General features: G+C 25.4%; 1 protein-coding gene across 4 annotated transcripts in view; it reads right to left on the bottom strand.

The window, feature by feature from the left end:
* Nucleotides 1-6,186: 6,186 nt before the first annotated feature.
* Nucleotides 6,187-17,051, bottom strand: part of LOC129962789 (RB1-inducible coiled-coil protein 1-like) — a 34,349-nt gene continuing 23,484 nt past the window's right edge. For 3 of the 4 annotated variants that reach the window (XM_056076786.1, XM_056076805.1, XM_056076793.1), the window contains exons 21-29: nucleotides 15,878-15,986; nucleotides 13,979-14,066; nucleotides 12,571-12,663; nucleotides 12,438-12,486; nucleotides 11,174-11,221; nucleotides 9,796-9,848; nucleotides 9,489-9,616; nucleotides 9,248-9,315; nucleotides 6,187-8,854 (exon numbers count right to left, since the gene is read on the bottom strand). In XM_056076786.1, coding sequence (XP_055932761.1) covers nucleotides 8,633-8,854; nucleotides 9,248-9,315; nucleotides 9,489-9,616; nucleotides 9,796-9,848; nucleotides 11,174-11,221; nucleotides 12,438-12,486; nucleotides 12,571-12,663; nucleotides 13,979-14,066; nucleotides 15,878-15,986 — 858 coding nt within the window. In that variant the 3' untranslated portion in view covers nucleotides 6,187-8,632. The remainder of the gene's footprint in view (nucleotides 8,855-9,247; nucleotides 9,316-9,488; nucleotides 9,617-9,795; nucleotides 9,849-11,173; nucleotides 11,222-12,437; nucleotides 12,487-12,570; nucleotides 12,664-13,978; nucleotides 14,067-15,877; nucleotides 15,987-17,051) is intronic. The other variant, XM_056076801.1, reaches the window with a different exon arrangement.

Genomic DNA, 17,051 nt, shown 5'->3' with positions numbered 1-17,051 from the left:
GAATCATTATTAGATCTTTGTCTGGATTTCCTTCACAGAAAAAATCCCTTTCTTTGAATCCCTGCCTGAGGGTGACCCTTGAAAAAGTCTTCAGGTCGGATTCTTTTTTATTTGGTTTTCCTATTAATTTGATTTTAATACTTTTGTATATATATATATATATATATATATATATATATATATATATATAAGAAATGTAAAAGCTTAGGATGAGTTCGACATCTAATTCAAAGCTGGTGGAAATGGTGGGCAAGGGGGGGGGTAAAAAAAATTTCCCACTATAACTCCCATAACATTGAGGATAGAAAAATAAATCAAATTGGTCAAATTAGAACTTCATTGAGTATCAATATTGTATTTTAAGTACTTCTGTGTTTAAAGTGTTTTCGATAGCTACAATTGTTTAGAAATTAGGGGCTAAAAAATGATTTTCAATCCCTAATTTCGACTGTTCCTAACATCAATAGTTTATGTTGCGATTTTCGAAAAAAAAAAAAAAAAATGAAATAAAACCGCCTTTATTTCATTACCGTACTTTGTATAAATATAAGTGGGCTAAAGATAAAAAAATTTGAATAAAACTAATTAAAAAATAAAGAAATGTTTCATACCAACATTATGTGAAAATGATTAGCTTAAGAATTTTCAGAAGCTACGTGTTTTTTAGTTCTTTTGAACATATTTATTATAATCCTTTTCTTGGAAGCGAGCGTGTGAGTTTGTTTTATTTCTCCAGTAAAACAGGAGAATCGTGTACCAACTTTCTCGCCAAGGGAGGAAAAAAAAAAAAAAAAAAAAAAAATTACAGCGAAATCTCAAAATTCGCCAAACTAGCAAATATAATAAGAAATTAAGAAAAAAAGATTAGCACTTTTGGCGACTTAGCGTTTTACAGTTTGGAACCATACGACAACACGTACTCGATTCTCATTTGTGGTCATTTCTCCTTTTAAATAAACCAAATTATTTTTTAAAATCATAGTTTCTTCGTGACGATATACACAAAAGCGAAAAATCAATCATGTATTCATTGTTTCAGGCTCCTATTCATCACTAGGAATATACTTAAAATTTGTCAAGTTTTTATTTCTTGGGTAGTAGACGTCTTTTATAAAATAATTTAATGCTGTCGGACAAATTTAATTCATAATTTGCAATCCAAAGGAAATACTCTTCTAAAACTGACTAGTACAGTGATCAATTTACTAACCGGATATCAATTATCTTACTAAAGCATAAAAATTGGCTGACGCTCAAATTTTGAATTTTACTTTGCAATAACCATTACATAAATAATCATTTTTTTAAAATAAAATTCCATATATTTTGGGTAATAAACATTTATTACTCAAATGCATTGTTTAAAAAAATTATTCCTTATTCCGAAGCTTCTGTTAATTTGACAATGCTTTGGTTTGACGTCTGCAGCTTTCCCTAAGAGTATACTGTACTAAAAACTGATGATATGTATATTTATTCCCTTTTATTCCAATTAATAGCTGTAGTTAAAATATTTAAAATCTCAATGGACAAGATCTTAATTCTAACATTATTAAAGAAAAGTCAATTTTTTCCTCCAATATTACTGAAAAATCAAGCAATAAATTCGCACTTTCCATCAAAAACAATATTCCCTGTATTTTTAATTTTTGCCAATTGATGCAAAGCTTTGGTAGTTGCTTCAAAACTTTTCAGTTATATAAATTCTGTAACGTGTCTATGTTTGTATATTAATTTTATAATATATGTTATTTTAATATTGTTTATTTTGTAATAAATACAGAACTAAGCGATAGCAATAAAATCATTATCTTCAAAATATAACATTTCATCGTTTTTGTCTAAAGATTGAAAGGAATGTGGAGATAATTTAGATGATAAAGAATCTATCTTTGCCTTTCTGCTTGTCGAGAAAAAAAATCAGATTTATTTTTTTACTGTTAATTTTTTGACATTCATAGAGGGGGGGGGGAGAGAAATACAACAATCAATAACAAATAGAACAATAACTTAAAAACTTTATCCAAATTGTATGAAGAAATATACTTTGGTTTGATCTTTTTGGTTTCCACGACTAATTAGAAAATTTCTTAGCTTCGTTGCCTTTTTCTATAGAATTGATTTTATTTTATTCATTTTTAAGCTTTCTAAGGTACGAGCTTACTTTGGTTACTTTATCTTTTACTGTCTAAAACAATATTTACATTTTAGACCAATATTTAGTATTTTATAAAGTATCTCTATTAGAAAAAGGTAAATATAATATATATTTTAATCAAACGATTTTTTTACAAACACAAAAAGAATAAAAATCTTTTCATAAAATCAAATTAAATTCATTCTTTAGAATAAAATTTCTTGATATTAATATAAAAAAAATAGAAAAAGAAAAGACTAGTTTTAATGTCGCTTCTTACAGACAGCGTCTCAGTTACCAAAACTAGGTAAACATGCAATTACTAATCTAATTACAACTACTGATTGTATCTGAAATTCTTATGTTTGAGGAAAAGAAGGAAACGTGGAGGTCGAGACCACCTGGGGAAGGGGAGGGCCAAGATGACGCAAAGTGATAGAGCTTCCATTAACCTCTAATATGAGAAGATTAAAATCTAAATAAACAAAGTTTTGGATCATCAATATGTCAAGATACAAAACATTATAATTAATTAATTTGATCAACTAGCTAAATTTTTGAATTACTCATATTTCCAAGTAGATCAGGTATTTTCATTTCAGCTTATTTTGCTCAATGTTGTTATAAATATCGACCAGTAAAGAAGAATTTTGAATGTTTATTATTATTTAGTAATGGAGAAGAAATACTGAAAGAGACGAAATGTAAAAACAAAATGCAATTTTTTTCTCATTGTGTTAAAATAAAAGATTTGCATTTTTGGATTGGAAAGGAATGAGATCTATTTAGAAATAGAAATTTTCAAATAACTTTACTTCATTTCAGACATTTTTTTTTTTTTTTCATGTTTAGGGTTTCTCTTCCCCCATTTTACTTCACATTCAGTTTTTATTTATGTTTCTAAAATATCTTAAAATGATGATTCCCTTCCCCCATTTATAGCAGAGTTTAAAATTTTTAAATTTCTTTAACAATATATATGATAAAACCACACGTGCAAAAGGCATTCAATTGTTTTTATATTATTCTCAAGAAAAAATTGCTGCTAAATCTCTTTAATTTTACACTACACACTGCATTAAAAAAAATTACATTTAACCTTAACATTAGAACATACCCTAAAACCATGCACTATTTTGCATAATATATTGCTTTTAATGTTTTAAAAAATTAAGCTAAAATGTAACTATATGGAAACTAATTAATATTTTTTTAAAAACTGAAATATTTTGATTCAAACTGAATATAATCTACTTTTACTACTACTTTACTAAATTTACTTTTCGTATAAAGATACTCTAATTAAAATATGATGACATAACATTACCAAAATTTTCATTTTAATGAAATGAAAGAAAATATTGAAAAAATATTTCACCTTCATTCTATGAAATTACTTTCAATGCTGCTCAAGAGCATCTGAAAAAAAATCCTTCTTCTATGCTTTTCCTAGAGAAGTGTGAGAAAAAAATAGATTTTTTAAAAACAATTTAAATTGAAATAAAAATTCGATTTCCTAGATTTTATAAGCAAAAAAAAAAAATTATCACATGAGAAATGATTTCTGCAAACGATAAAATTTAAAATTCATAAATTTGTTTTCTTTTTAATCTTAATATTTTCTATTCCATGATACTAATTTTAGATTCAAATTTATTTTTCAAAAAAAAAAAAAAAAAACTCGGGGCGGTACTTTGATTTTTTCGAGCAAATCTCAATGCCTCGCTTTTTTTTTTTTTTTTTTTTTTTTTGTAATTTCACTCTTTTGTTATGGTTAAAAATAAAGTATGAAGTTTCGTTGAAAGCATTCCGATATCGATCTCATCATTAAAGTATTGATAACAGAAAACGTACTAAAAAATCATTAAAAAAATTTTACATCTGGATTTTAATGAATTTCGACATAGCCTCCCTTAAGAGGATTTTTTTTTTAATTTTTTGTATGCTTGTCCTCTTGCATATGAACACAATAACTCAAAAATATAACGAGCTGGATTTGATATATAATCTTTACAAAAAGATATAATCCATGACAAATTTTCAATAACATTCGTTTAAGAGTAAAGATACTTTTCCAAAATACCTACTTGCTGTTCTTCGCAACTGTGAAGCAAACAAAAACGCAGCATATTCATATACAGATTATTTTTAGCCTTTGCATTGTTACTCAAATCTCCAAATATATATATATATAATTTCAATTACATTTATTAACTTGAGGGCTGCTCTTTCAAATGCACCACTGATCAGAAAATGTATATATTTGGGAGCAATTTGTGATTATAGTTAATTATGGTTAATAAAAGCAATATGTGATTCTAGTTTATTTTGTTATTTACTTATTCATTTTTTAAAATTTATAATCGAGAAGGGGAGGAACCACTGCAATTAAATTTTCATAATTGAACAGATGATTTTTTTTTTAATTGCAATATACTATGCATCATTTTCAAATATACTATTGTATCAAATATAAACAAGTTTTTAAAGATCTTTTGTGATATATTACATTATAAAATGATACCATTCCTTTCTTTTAATATCCATGAATTTTTTAATTTTTTTTTTTTTTTATGTATTGAGAATTCTTTTATTTCTGTTCCATAAAATATAGCCTGACGAGTGCAAAGCCAGTCGTGCAAAATTTCTTTTTCAGTGGAAATTGTTTTCTTCTTAATGTCTCTTTTAGAGGTACAAACAAATAATAGTTTAAAGATGCCAAATTCTGGGCAAAAGGGAGAATGTTCCAACTGTTGGCAATTTTTCCCCTCCTTTAAGTTTCATCAGTCGTACGAGAATTTGCATTTTCCTTGAAGAGGGGAATATTGCAAATCAGGAAGCGTCTTTCAGACAGATGTCCCTCTTGAATATTTCCAGAAGTTTACAATAATATAATGTATTAATTGTTCATCATCCAAGATGAAAATCAATACACACAAAAGCCTGCGAATCCTGAAAAACAACAGTAAAAACTTTTTCAGCAGATACCATCGACTTTCTGCTTTCAGAGGAGCATTTTCACTTTTTGTGTGCGCTTCTATATTAGACTGCTGAATACATTTTGTCCCAGAGATGCAATTATGGACTAAAATATTTTTCGCCACCTTTCAATTCTTGCAATCTTCTCATTAACGTTCAAAAATCGAATCACTCCCCTTCCTGTAATGTTACAACTTACAAAATTTGGCAGTTATTATCTGAACTATTATTTAAAAATAAAAGTTAGGGAAATTTTCACTCAATTTACACTCATTTTCAAACATTTAGATGATAAATATGAGTTTCACATTAGAATTTGAAAAAATTAAGTAAGAAAAATCTAAAGAAAGAGTAGCAAATTTTTTCTTATAAAGGAAAACAATACATTCACTTTCAAGTGAATTAGCGATAAGGTTAAATTTGAAAATATTATGATAATTTAGTCATTAATCAGAAATTAGCATAATAATCTTTTTGTCACAATCCATTAGCAATTTCTTTTAATAACAATAATTACTAAAAGATTACTTATAAGAAAAGAATAATTGTCAGTACTGATTCTAACTCTAAAATTGTTTAATTTTTCTTTTTGTCTTCATTTATATATTTATGTCATAATTCATCACATATTATAAATATCTTTTATAAATGGAAATTTCAAATAAATTTTGGACATTTTCTCATTTCTTCTTTGTGGAAAAATGAAATATTTGAATTTTTTTAGAGTCAATCTTATTTATAATCAAATTTACAATTTTCTGAAAATAAGAATCCCAGAAAATTAACTCCCTTGGGGATTTAAAAAAAAAAAAAGCACTGAAAATTAATTAAGAAACAATGCATTTGTAGAATGAATTTCCAGACAACAATTTAAAGATGAAGAAAACATAGTATAAGTAAATGCTGAAAAAAAAATGGGTATTGTTGCTAATAGCTTTAAAGAATTACTAAAATCAAGTAGACACAAAACAAAGCAAACAGGAAAAGGGTTGCAATTTTTTAACTATATGAATATAAAACACATGTAGTTAATTTCAAATAAAAAAAAAGAACACACAGCACAATTTACATAAGTAACAAAATGATTTATTAACAGTCTTTGATTGTGGCATTTTAACTGCATTAGAAAAAGCTGTAAAGTGTATTTTACAGAGAAGGGCAAAACTATACCTTAAAAACAATACAGGTGCTCACTTTTATGAAAACTATATTACAATCTAGTAAAGCCCTGAAACTGCCACATGTACATGGCCTTAATTCTATATACATGCAAAAATAGGCGACATAATTTGAAGACAAGCTGCTCTTTGGCAGTTTATAATAGTGCATATACTAACATTTACAGCTAAAATTGTAGCAATCTGTACAATATGCACACTAAAAGGAAATTTTGTACAGAAGACTTCATTTCTACAATGATTAGAGCAATGTAGTATATACACACAAGATATTTCAGGACACATTCCATGGCCATATTTAGAGTCATTTCAAGCCCATTTTTATTCTGAGCTTCAGAAGGCACACTTTGCAGTGCAGTTTCCCTGCATTTGATGCAGATAGCATGTTGACTTTTAAAAAATAGGCTTCAAATGTTTTGGAGGGAAGCAGCATATTTCATACAGAATTTTAAAAATAACTGTAACATCATAAAATTAATAAGCAAATATTTATTAGATAAAATCTTTAGAGATTATCATTAACTCGTTTTCAAAAGAAAAGAAAAACTTCAAATTCACAACAAAATTCCATTTAGTAAATTAGAATTTTAATAATTAAGAGTCAAAATTTCAAAAAATAAGAAAGAAATTTTAGAAAATTAAAAATATGATATATAATATTTTGATAACTTTTTAAACTTTAGTGAATATTCATATTTAATGTCAGCAATTGTTTCATTTTAAAGCCTATATAACGATATATCCCTGATACAGAAACATTCATATGTTTACAATAGCAAATGATAATAAAAAAGATGCATTGATAGCTCTTTCTTCCTCCTCTAAGATAATCACATGTATACATGTTTAAAAAAAAAAGCTTAATTTCAAAGGAGGAACGTTATGGAAGTACAGCATCAGACAAAAATGAATTTTTTTTAAGTCTAAAAAAAGTCACTATAAAAATTCACATAAAGAATCTCAGGCATTAAATATGGATGGTTGACAAATGACACAAAATTTGGTTTTGAGCAATAAACATAAAGGTCTTAGTAAAATCAGGCAGTGAAAGGCAAACAATTTTAAGTTATTTCAATTAAAAATTTAATAAATAATTTTATCTGTAGAAATAAGACTATTCATACCCAAAGAATGGTTCACACTATTTTTAAAACTCATAAAAACTACAATGAAATCTCTCGTACTAAAATAGTTGCACTTTAACAAACTAAATCATTTTCTATAAAAAACCAATCTTCTTCCCTTTTGATAACATTGCCCAAATAAATAAAGACAAAGAAGCAGACAAATAACATGGGAACTTTTTACAAATATATCACTTATATATTGGCAGAAGTTCACTTAATTCTCCCAGAGAAGTTGAATAAATTATTTATTTGAACACAATACTTCTTTGATCACAGAGAGACTTAGAAATTACACATTTTTAAGTGCACTAAAACATTCTAATTTCAAATTATCGTTCTAAAATAAAGTTTAAATAAAACTTTAATTCTTGTTATAAAAGAATTAGGTAGCCATATTTGAGAAAAGGGCATAAAATTGAATGCATTCACAAAAATTTGTGTAATAAAGAACTTATTTTCAAACTCCCAAAGTCCCTTGTTTAATTAAACATAAATAATAAAGACTTATTATAAGTATAATAATTTAATGAAATAAGGTATAAAAATTAAAAAGATAATTTTACTTAAAAAATATTCACTAAAATTCTTAAATAATAGAATCCATAGAATTTATTCAGTGAATAAATTCTATGGATAATTCTTCAGACATAATTTCATCATATATTAAAGCAGTTTATTTGATACAAGCCCTATTCATCAAAAAAAAAAAAAAAATACAGTTCTAGCATATCTTAAATACATAGAAATAATAGGTATGAAAAGTAAAAACTTTGTTCACAATTGAATTTTGTAAATATGAAAAAAATATTAATCATAAAAGTTAAAAAAAAAACCAAAAGAAAAGCCCAAATCAACCAACAAAATTAAAAAAGATTTCCCAATTAAGATGAATTAATTTATGAAAAAACTGTTTATGAAAAATTAATTCTGTAAGAGTAAATTTTATTACTTATTACAAAATGACATTATTGTAACATAGTTTGTAATTTCAAAACATATTTTAAATGAATATAAAGAAAAGCTTAGATAATTTTAACTTTACTATGATTTACAAATAACTTGCAGTAGGATCAAACGTAGACATATGTAAGGAGTCATTTACACTTTTTCATTCGTTTCTTCAAGTAATCATATATTCTTAATAAGTACACAACCAGTTTGTGGTTTGCACAGTCTATCACAATTGTAGTATTCAATTATCCATGGTTACGTCAAATAGCTGAAGCAGACATGCTACCCGATCCTCCTCCTTTTCCTCCATCTGCATCCTTCGAAGATGACTGGGAAATGGATGGTTTGGAAGAACATACAGTGGATGTCATATGTGTGCTTCGTTGCAATTGATGGAGGGCAAGAGCAGTCTCACGATCCCAGGGTTTCACTTTAACTCGATAAAATTTTGTACCACAAGATACTTTGTACCTATTTTCTTGCTGTTGAGAAAGAAAGATTATACAGCATAAGAGAAATAATCTAAAATTTAGTTTCATATTAATAAAATCAGTGTGGTAAGTATTTTACTATTGAAAAATATTTCTAAAATTATTTATTCTGTATCTTTAGGTAATAATTTAGAAAAAATAATTTATCAAGATAATAAGTTTCAAATTGTTTAAATAAATTTGTTACAAATGACATATCAAGATTTGATGTCATTAATTTACAGTTCATCTATAAATTTTTAAACATTTATTTATGATCAAAAGTCAAATTTGAAACATAGTGTGGGAAATTTTATCTTTGGGTTTATACTCAATAAATAAAATGGAGCTATAAAAATGTATAAATACTGCTTGTATTTAAAAAAAAAATTGAGGAGCAAGTACTTTTTTTGTCACACAAAATTCTTTCTTTACTACAACACCTAGGGCCCATCGCTCATTTGGTCCAGCAGCTGAAAAAAGATAAGATTTTAAAATATTAATAATTATATAAAACCCAATTATCCACTTAAGGATATAATCCTTCATAATTCATTCTATGTTTGTATATGCATATATGATAAAACATAATTTGAACCTTAAGTGGCTAACAATCTAAGAGAGGGGAAATGCTGAAACTACTTACGAAGTTTCAAGTTTAAAGCTTGTAGGCTGTCGGAGTGAAGAAAATGAACAAAAGGTCCAAAATGAAATACAGCAAAATTTTCATGCCTTTCTTCATAACACAATAAGACTAAGTCTCCTTCATTACAACTGTATCAAAAACAAGATTTTAAAGCAGAATTTACAAGATAAAATAAGATTTTTGAAAGAATTTGAAAAACATATTTTAAACATGCAAACAATCATCAGCAAAGAATTTAAATATTATACTGATAGCACTTTTCAATAAATTTTCATTTTTACAAATATAAAATATAGAAGTTACTTACGTTAAAATGGAAATCTTGTTATTACAGTCAAAACAAGGTGGCTGAGATGGAGTCTAAAAATATGCAACAAGATAATGAATTGAAAATATAATTAAATGATATATGACTTCAAAATAATAAATATATTAAAAATATTTACACTGATAATTATCTTGAAACTTATTTCAGATTCAGAAATTTCAAAAAAGCATTGAGAAAATCATTTTAAAATAATAAAATTTCCACTAATCCCTCATTTAAGAGGTATTTAAACTGTACACAAATTGATATTGATACAGGTATTGGAACACTCTTCATTTATATAGCACTTAAATTTTAATTTCAGCTGAGATGCAAGTAAGAAAATGTAAGAAAATTCGTAATTTTGCAGATATTTATTTCTATTTCAGTTGATTTCAACATGTTTAGCAATATCAAAATATCATCATGTGACCAGTTGCAGTAACTAATTTAATGAAAGTGTTGGCAGATTTTTTTAAAAAAATTATACAAGAATTTATTAAGACCCGTTTTAAGATTATCTTTGATTCTGGATTTAATTACTGAATTACACAATTCCAATTCATCTGAAATTTTGGAAGAGCATTGGGGACTAAATAGATTGATAAAACAAAATCGACGTAAAAATCACAAAAAACTATACACTTTAATATTATTGTTCATCATATTATCATATTGAAATTGAAAAAAAAAAAACAATTCATATTGAAAAAAAAACAAAAAAAACAATACTTTGTTTTTATTTTATAAAAACAAAGTCTTGAATAAAAAATAAATTACGATTTATTTTTTGGAAACTAAATTTTGTACAATCAATAAAAATAGGGGGGGGGGGGAAAGAAGGAAATAATAAAAACCAAAACTTTGAATTTAAAACATGAAATAAAAAATAATACAAAAATATTCAAAGATAGACAAGAACTGATACATTTTGAAATCTAGACATAATAAACAAAAAAATATAGGGAAAATACGAAAAAATTTTAATAAGTAGAGAAAAATGAATTCTTCAAAAAATAATTTTACAAACAAGTATATAAATGGAAATATACATAAAATTAAATATATTGGCATGCCAACATAATTTAAATTGAATGGATTTCTAACTAAGAAGCCTTAACAAAATTGTTCACTAAAAATCAAACAGTTCTTTCTGAATAAGTTTTATCTCTCCATCCTAGAAATGTCTAAAAATATTTAAATAAAATCAAAGTGCTTTATTTAAAAACACACATAGAACCGAAGAAATAAATTCCGCAAAAAAAGCCAGACTATTAATTTAATCTTTATTCAGCTCTAAAAAAAATGATAAAATATGAGAAGAAAATTGTTTAATCCATTGAAATTTGAACATGGCAAAGAAACATGCAATGCTTACATGTCCCATCCATAATCGTTGACTAGATTCATCTCTCGATTTCAATTTCTGAAATAGTAAATTCACTTTTAACTAAATGATTAACTACGTTCAAAATATTAGATTCAAGAATACCTAAAAATCTAATACCAAATATGAGTAAGACATCACTCAAAAATACTACACAAAATATAAAAAATCAGAAAAAGAGCAAACACATGCAGTTAAATTAGGTGAAAATTAAATAGCTTCAGAAAAAAAGACATTCAAGAATGAAAAAAAGGGCATATTTCAAAAAATTCACTTTCTTGAATGAATATAACAATCTTAATATCAATCATAAATTAATTTAGAATAAAAAGCCTATTTAACAACTGAAAAAAATATATTTGCTGTCCATTTTAATATGCTGTCTTTGAGAAATAAAATTATGGCAAACTAGATAACCTCTGTTTTAATTTGTTATATTTTGAAATAATAAGCATTAGAATTTAATTGTCTAACTTAACTTCAATATTAATTGCATATTTTTCTATCAAATCAACTTCAATCTTAAAAGAACTTGCTAGAATCAAAAGTGTAATTCAAAAATTAGTAATTAGAAAATTTTGAATTTTAGAATATTTAGACTTTACTAAAAAAAAGCTATTGATAAATTAAAATTTTCACATATTTCTTTATATATCAGTTCCTCATACCACAATTTTTTTCCAATTAATTACAACCTTTCATCACCTTGAACTACATAAACACTACATTGGGACAAAATAAATTATAATATACAAAAATGACCAAATAGACAGGATCATTAGCAAAGAAAAATTTTCACTTATTCATTGAAGATAGTTATTTGGAAGTGGAAGTTAGTAATTTGTAAAACCATGCCACCATAAACAATATTTAAAGAACAGCTTTAAAAAAATCAAAATATATATAATATAGAAAGGATAAAGAAACGTAAAAATAAAGGAAGAGGAGAAAAGGATGGAAAAATAGAAATGAATATTTAAATTACTAAATATTTTATGAACATAAATGCATTTTTAAATGATGCTAAATACACAAAGAATACTAAAGAGATCAAAGATACTATATTAAGATTAGTCTTTGTTGAATTTCTGCTTAGAAAACACAGAAGTTAAAAAATATCAATCTAAAATTTAAGACATTGCTTTTTACAAATGATATATATCATTTTTAATATTTATATTAAAATTATGGTTAAATTAATTATAGTATGAGTTATTTAAATGATTAAACAGGGTGTTCTATATTACTACAATACCTTTTTCAAACTTTCACTTTGTACTACACTGCTATGGGTACTTTGACTCCTAAAATTACAAAAGAAGTTAATTTAAAAAATCAGTTTAATAAGACCAATAAATAATAATAATGATATGTGTAACTTTACTTACAATAAAGGAACTGATTCCAGAACAGGTTCCAGTTCCTTTTGCAGCTTAGTGAGCAGTCTACTTTCATCTGCACTTAGAAAGATTTTGGAAGAACTATAACAGAAAAAGAATACAAATAAAAGTTCATTCTTTTAAAATGGTCAAATATTTATTATATGATATGTATGATATGTAAATTGGTTGCATTTAATTCTACACATTTGCTATTTATTTCAAGATTCCAAGACTAGCACTTTTGGATGATTTTTGTTGTCAATGGGCTGATGTAAGATGAGCACATTTCCATAATTCTTTGTTAGGCCTTATGTGCTTATACACTACATTATATGTATCTTGCTTTTAATTTCCATCCAGTTAAAATGCATTTTTTTTTTTTTTTTTTTTTTTTTTAATCTCTTCCACTAGTTACATTAGATAGCACTATTTTATTTCGAAATTTGTGTATGAATTTTCCTATGATTCATATGGTTAAATGGTGGCTCTTTCAACTGGTCCTTATTTTTGTGAAAAACACACCTTGAATCTTCCATAATTATTAATTTAAAAACAATTTTGTAAGTTTGCAATTTCAGCAATTTGCCATAAATCTGCCAAATACTATAGAATTTCCAAAGTTGTTATTGCTATTGCACTATATTATGTGTATCACAATTTGCTGATTAAGTATATACTGAGAAAAACTCAGAATTTTTTCATTGCATCCAATGAATCTCAAAATTTTTTTAAATGAAACTTAAGTACAGTTTTAGATAATAAGTATTAAAAAATATTAGATAAATATTCACAAGAAAAATAATGTCCAAATTTCATACTTTATAATAAAAATATCACAAGAAAATGCTGACTGCAAAAATTTTACTAATATCCTATTTACAATCAATAATTTTAAATAACTTTTTGTTCTATATATTGAAATATTTAAGACATCTTACACAGATAAATGTGGTTCGATATCTTTGATTAGTTTCCAACTTAGCTCTTAGAATGCCAAATAATGTGCCATATTTCATCAGCTCAACATTTAAATGTTTATGGTAAAAGAAAATAAAATTTGCTTATGTTTTTATAAAGATGCATGGACCAATGAATTGGCCTTCTTAAGAAATGACTTATAAGACCCTTATATGGTTTACTAACATTCTGAATAAATAGACTTAAAAAAAGGATAGAAAGATGAAGAAAAAATTATGATGGTGCAATATCTTATAAAATTCGCTACAGTATACAATATTAAAATTATTATTTAATAATATAAACATACCAAAAAATTAAGACAATAATAAAAAGGTTTTTTCTCAACATGCACATAATGATGATAAAAGAGATCTAATTATTTTTTAGATGCATAAAAATAGATATGTTAAAAGAAAAATTTTTAAAAAGAATGCTTTATAATTATGATACTAACCAAGAAGCACCAGAATCACTTTGGGACATAGATGAGTCACTAGTTGTAATAAGGCCTTCTGTTGGCGAAGGATACTGACTTAAATGTGCTGAAATAAAAATTTACATACATTAAAATTTTATCCAATCTAAAATGTGAATAAACAGAAATCATATTCCAAACAATGTAAATCAAAATAAACATCTAATCAAATCAACAAAAAATATCTATATTGTTATTTTAAAAAAAAAAAAGCCATCTTATTTGTAATATTCTAGGAAATGTGCAATCAAAATTACCAACCAGGGCGAGCAGATTAATTTTTATTTTAAAAATAAGCATTTTATAAGAACTAAAGTAACTTTAGAGAGGAAAAAAAAATAAGAACCTACCTTAATGTAATATTTTTTTATTACAGAACTATGAGTTTGATGAAAGAAATTAAGTTGGTTATCAACTAAGTATCCAATTTTATGCAAACATAAAATAATACCGGAAATTACTGAATATTTTTTCAACTATACTGAAATAAAGTGATTTAAAATGTTTTTTTTTTTTTTAAATTCGTTTCATTTGAAAAATCTTATTAAAAGATTTTCATCACAAATCTTAAATTATGTAATTATATTACTGTCAGTAGTATAAGAAAAAAAAGTAAATTCCTTGAAAAAAGTTTAAGAATGTAAGTAAACAAATCTAGAATATAAAATTTTATTAAATATGTAAAAAATGAAAACCTATAACAAAAACCAAAGCATTTACTAGAACTGCATTTCAGCAAACACGAAATACAAATGATGCTACACTCCCAATCTAAACAAGCAAAATAAGCTGAAGGAATAATCAAATAAATCAACAAGATATATTTTCCCCAATTTAAAAGAAAAGAAAGAAGAGTCATGCAAATAAAAACAATGTTTTTTCCCCATTCTATCAGCATTTTGCTAAATTGAGAAAAATGTTTCAATGACTTACAATTTCATTAAATCTTTAAAACTTTGAAAAATATGACACAGCAAAGAAAATACAACCTAATAATCGTTAAAAATAAATAAATAAAAAAACATTATTTTTCAGAAGGAAAATATAAGCACTTGAATTTTTTTAAAAATACATTGCCTCTAAAGTAAGGACTAAGGCTCTTAAGCAAGAACCATAAAAAAACAAGCAGATTTTAAGGAATTTTAATGATGCTATACACCCTGATTACAATAATTTAAGTTTACTTTGCACTAATATGAATCTATATCAAGACTCTAAAATACCAAACATAGAAAACATGACAAAAATATCAGCATTCACACAGAAAAATATATTAGTCCCTGAGTAAGCAATATTTACTAATTAACAGGAAAATAATCAAATGGGTAAAGTAAAATATACTGATTTTTCAGTTACATAGATTACCTAGTCAACTGCATAAATTTATATTAGAATATTATCAAATAGAAAGATATTTCTGTTGATTAAAATATTTGCCTCCCATAACAATAAACTTTACTACCTCTCTATAGGAACAAGCAATAAATTTAGTCTCAATTTTAACTTTATTTTGCCATTCCCCTAACCAATTTTTTTAAAGAAAAATTGCAAAAAAAAAAAAAGTATTATTTTATTTTTAAATATAAAGAACTGAAATGAAATATAACATACTAGCTATAGTTTAATTTTTTACATGTGTTAAAGCATATAAGTTTTATCATCAGTTTACTCTCCCAAATTACTCGCCACCTCCCACACATACAAATTGGCAATTTTTAAGATTAACATGTGAATACTTGTTGATAAAAAAAAATTAACAAGTTCTATACTACATTCAATAAAGTATTTATATCCATAATAAGAAATTATACATTTGTATTATTTTAAAATGTTCCAAATATGCTCTTAGGAATGTTGAATACAACAGCAGCATCTTACATTTAATGGCAAATAATTTGGCTTCCAAAACAGATATTCGTGACTGCAAATCATCAATTTTAGCATCTTTATCTTTAGCTAATCTATTGATGGCTTCATTGAAAGATACCTAGAAGAATAAAAAATGTTTTAGTTGTAAATAAATCTATTATAATTGCTAAATTTTAATTGCATTTTAAAAATTAAAAAATTTAATAATACAGAAAGCCATCTAAAAATATTAAATATTTGTTATTAATATTTGCTGGATTGTTCAAAAACATTCACTTTTAAACTAATATAGTTTCAATACATTGTTCTTTAAATTTATAAACTGCAAACCTGCCTATACCAACAAAGTACTTTATACCTTTCTCAATCATTTGGAGTAAAAAATGCATATCTGATAACATTTTAAAATTTCTTTAGTAATTTTAGTTGAAAAAAGAACAAAGTTTGATAAATAATTCAAATCTGCCATTTTTTATTAGCCAATTATAATTCATACTACTCTCATAATTATAAAAAAACAGAAAAAAAACACAGTTGAATATAAAATAGAGAATGTGTTTTGAATAACATGTATCTGATATTTATAGCTTCTCAGAAAAATTTATTTCAATTATTTTCTTTTTAATTTAATTTGACTAGCTACAATCACAAAGAGAGGCAATCAATTTTTTGAAAAAGAATAATTACATAAAATTTTATCAATTCAGTTGCTTTTCAATAAACAAGGGCAGAAAAGCTAGAAATTACTTGGGTAATATAATTAAATGTAGCATAACTTTCATAAATTTTATTGCGTATCAATATATTCTTGCAATGCAAAGAAATTGCTACCAACAGTTGTGAGGTTCAACTGAACATTAAAAATCTTTTGAATGCATAAGTAACCCTTGGAGCTCTAGCTGAATATAAAATTCATAGCATAAATTCAATACTGTGGTAGTAGTTTATTCCTCTGACAAGTAAGCCCTGTATCAACATCTGGCAGTAACAATAACCAATTAAATTGTTCAAATACATAAGTTATCATTACCTAAGAAAGATGTACATAAGTTACTAAGAAAGATTTACATTACATAAGTTATCATTACCTACAAAAGACATATGCCCTCATAAAACTGCTTGCTTAAAAGCAAACTCTATTATTAAAAAAAAAATCTGGCTGGGAATTATAATTTTATTTTAA

Source organism: Argiope bruennichi, chromosome 1, assembly GCF_947563725.1.
Source record: "Argiope bruennichi chromosome 1, qqArgBrue1.1, whole genome shotgun sequence".
Classification (NCBI taxonomy): Eukaryota; Metazoa; Arthropoda; class Arachnida; order Araneae; family Araneidae; genus Argiope; species Argiope bruennichi.
Note: the sequence above shows the minus strand (reverse complement) of the source record. Positions and strands in the feature narration are given on the sequence as shown.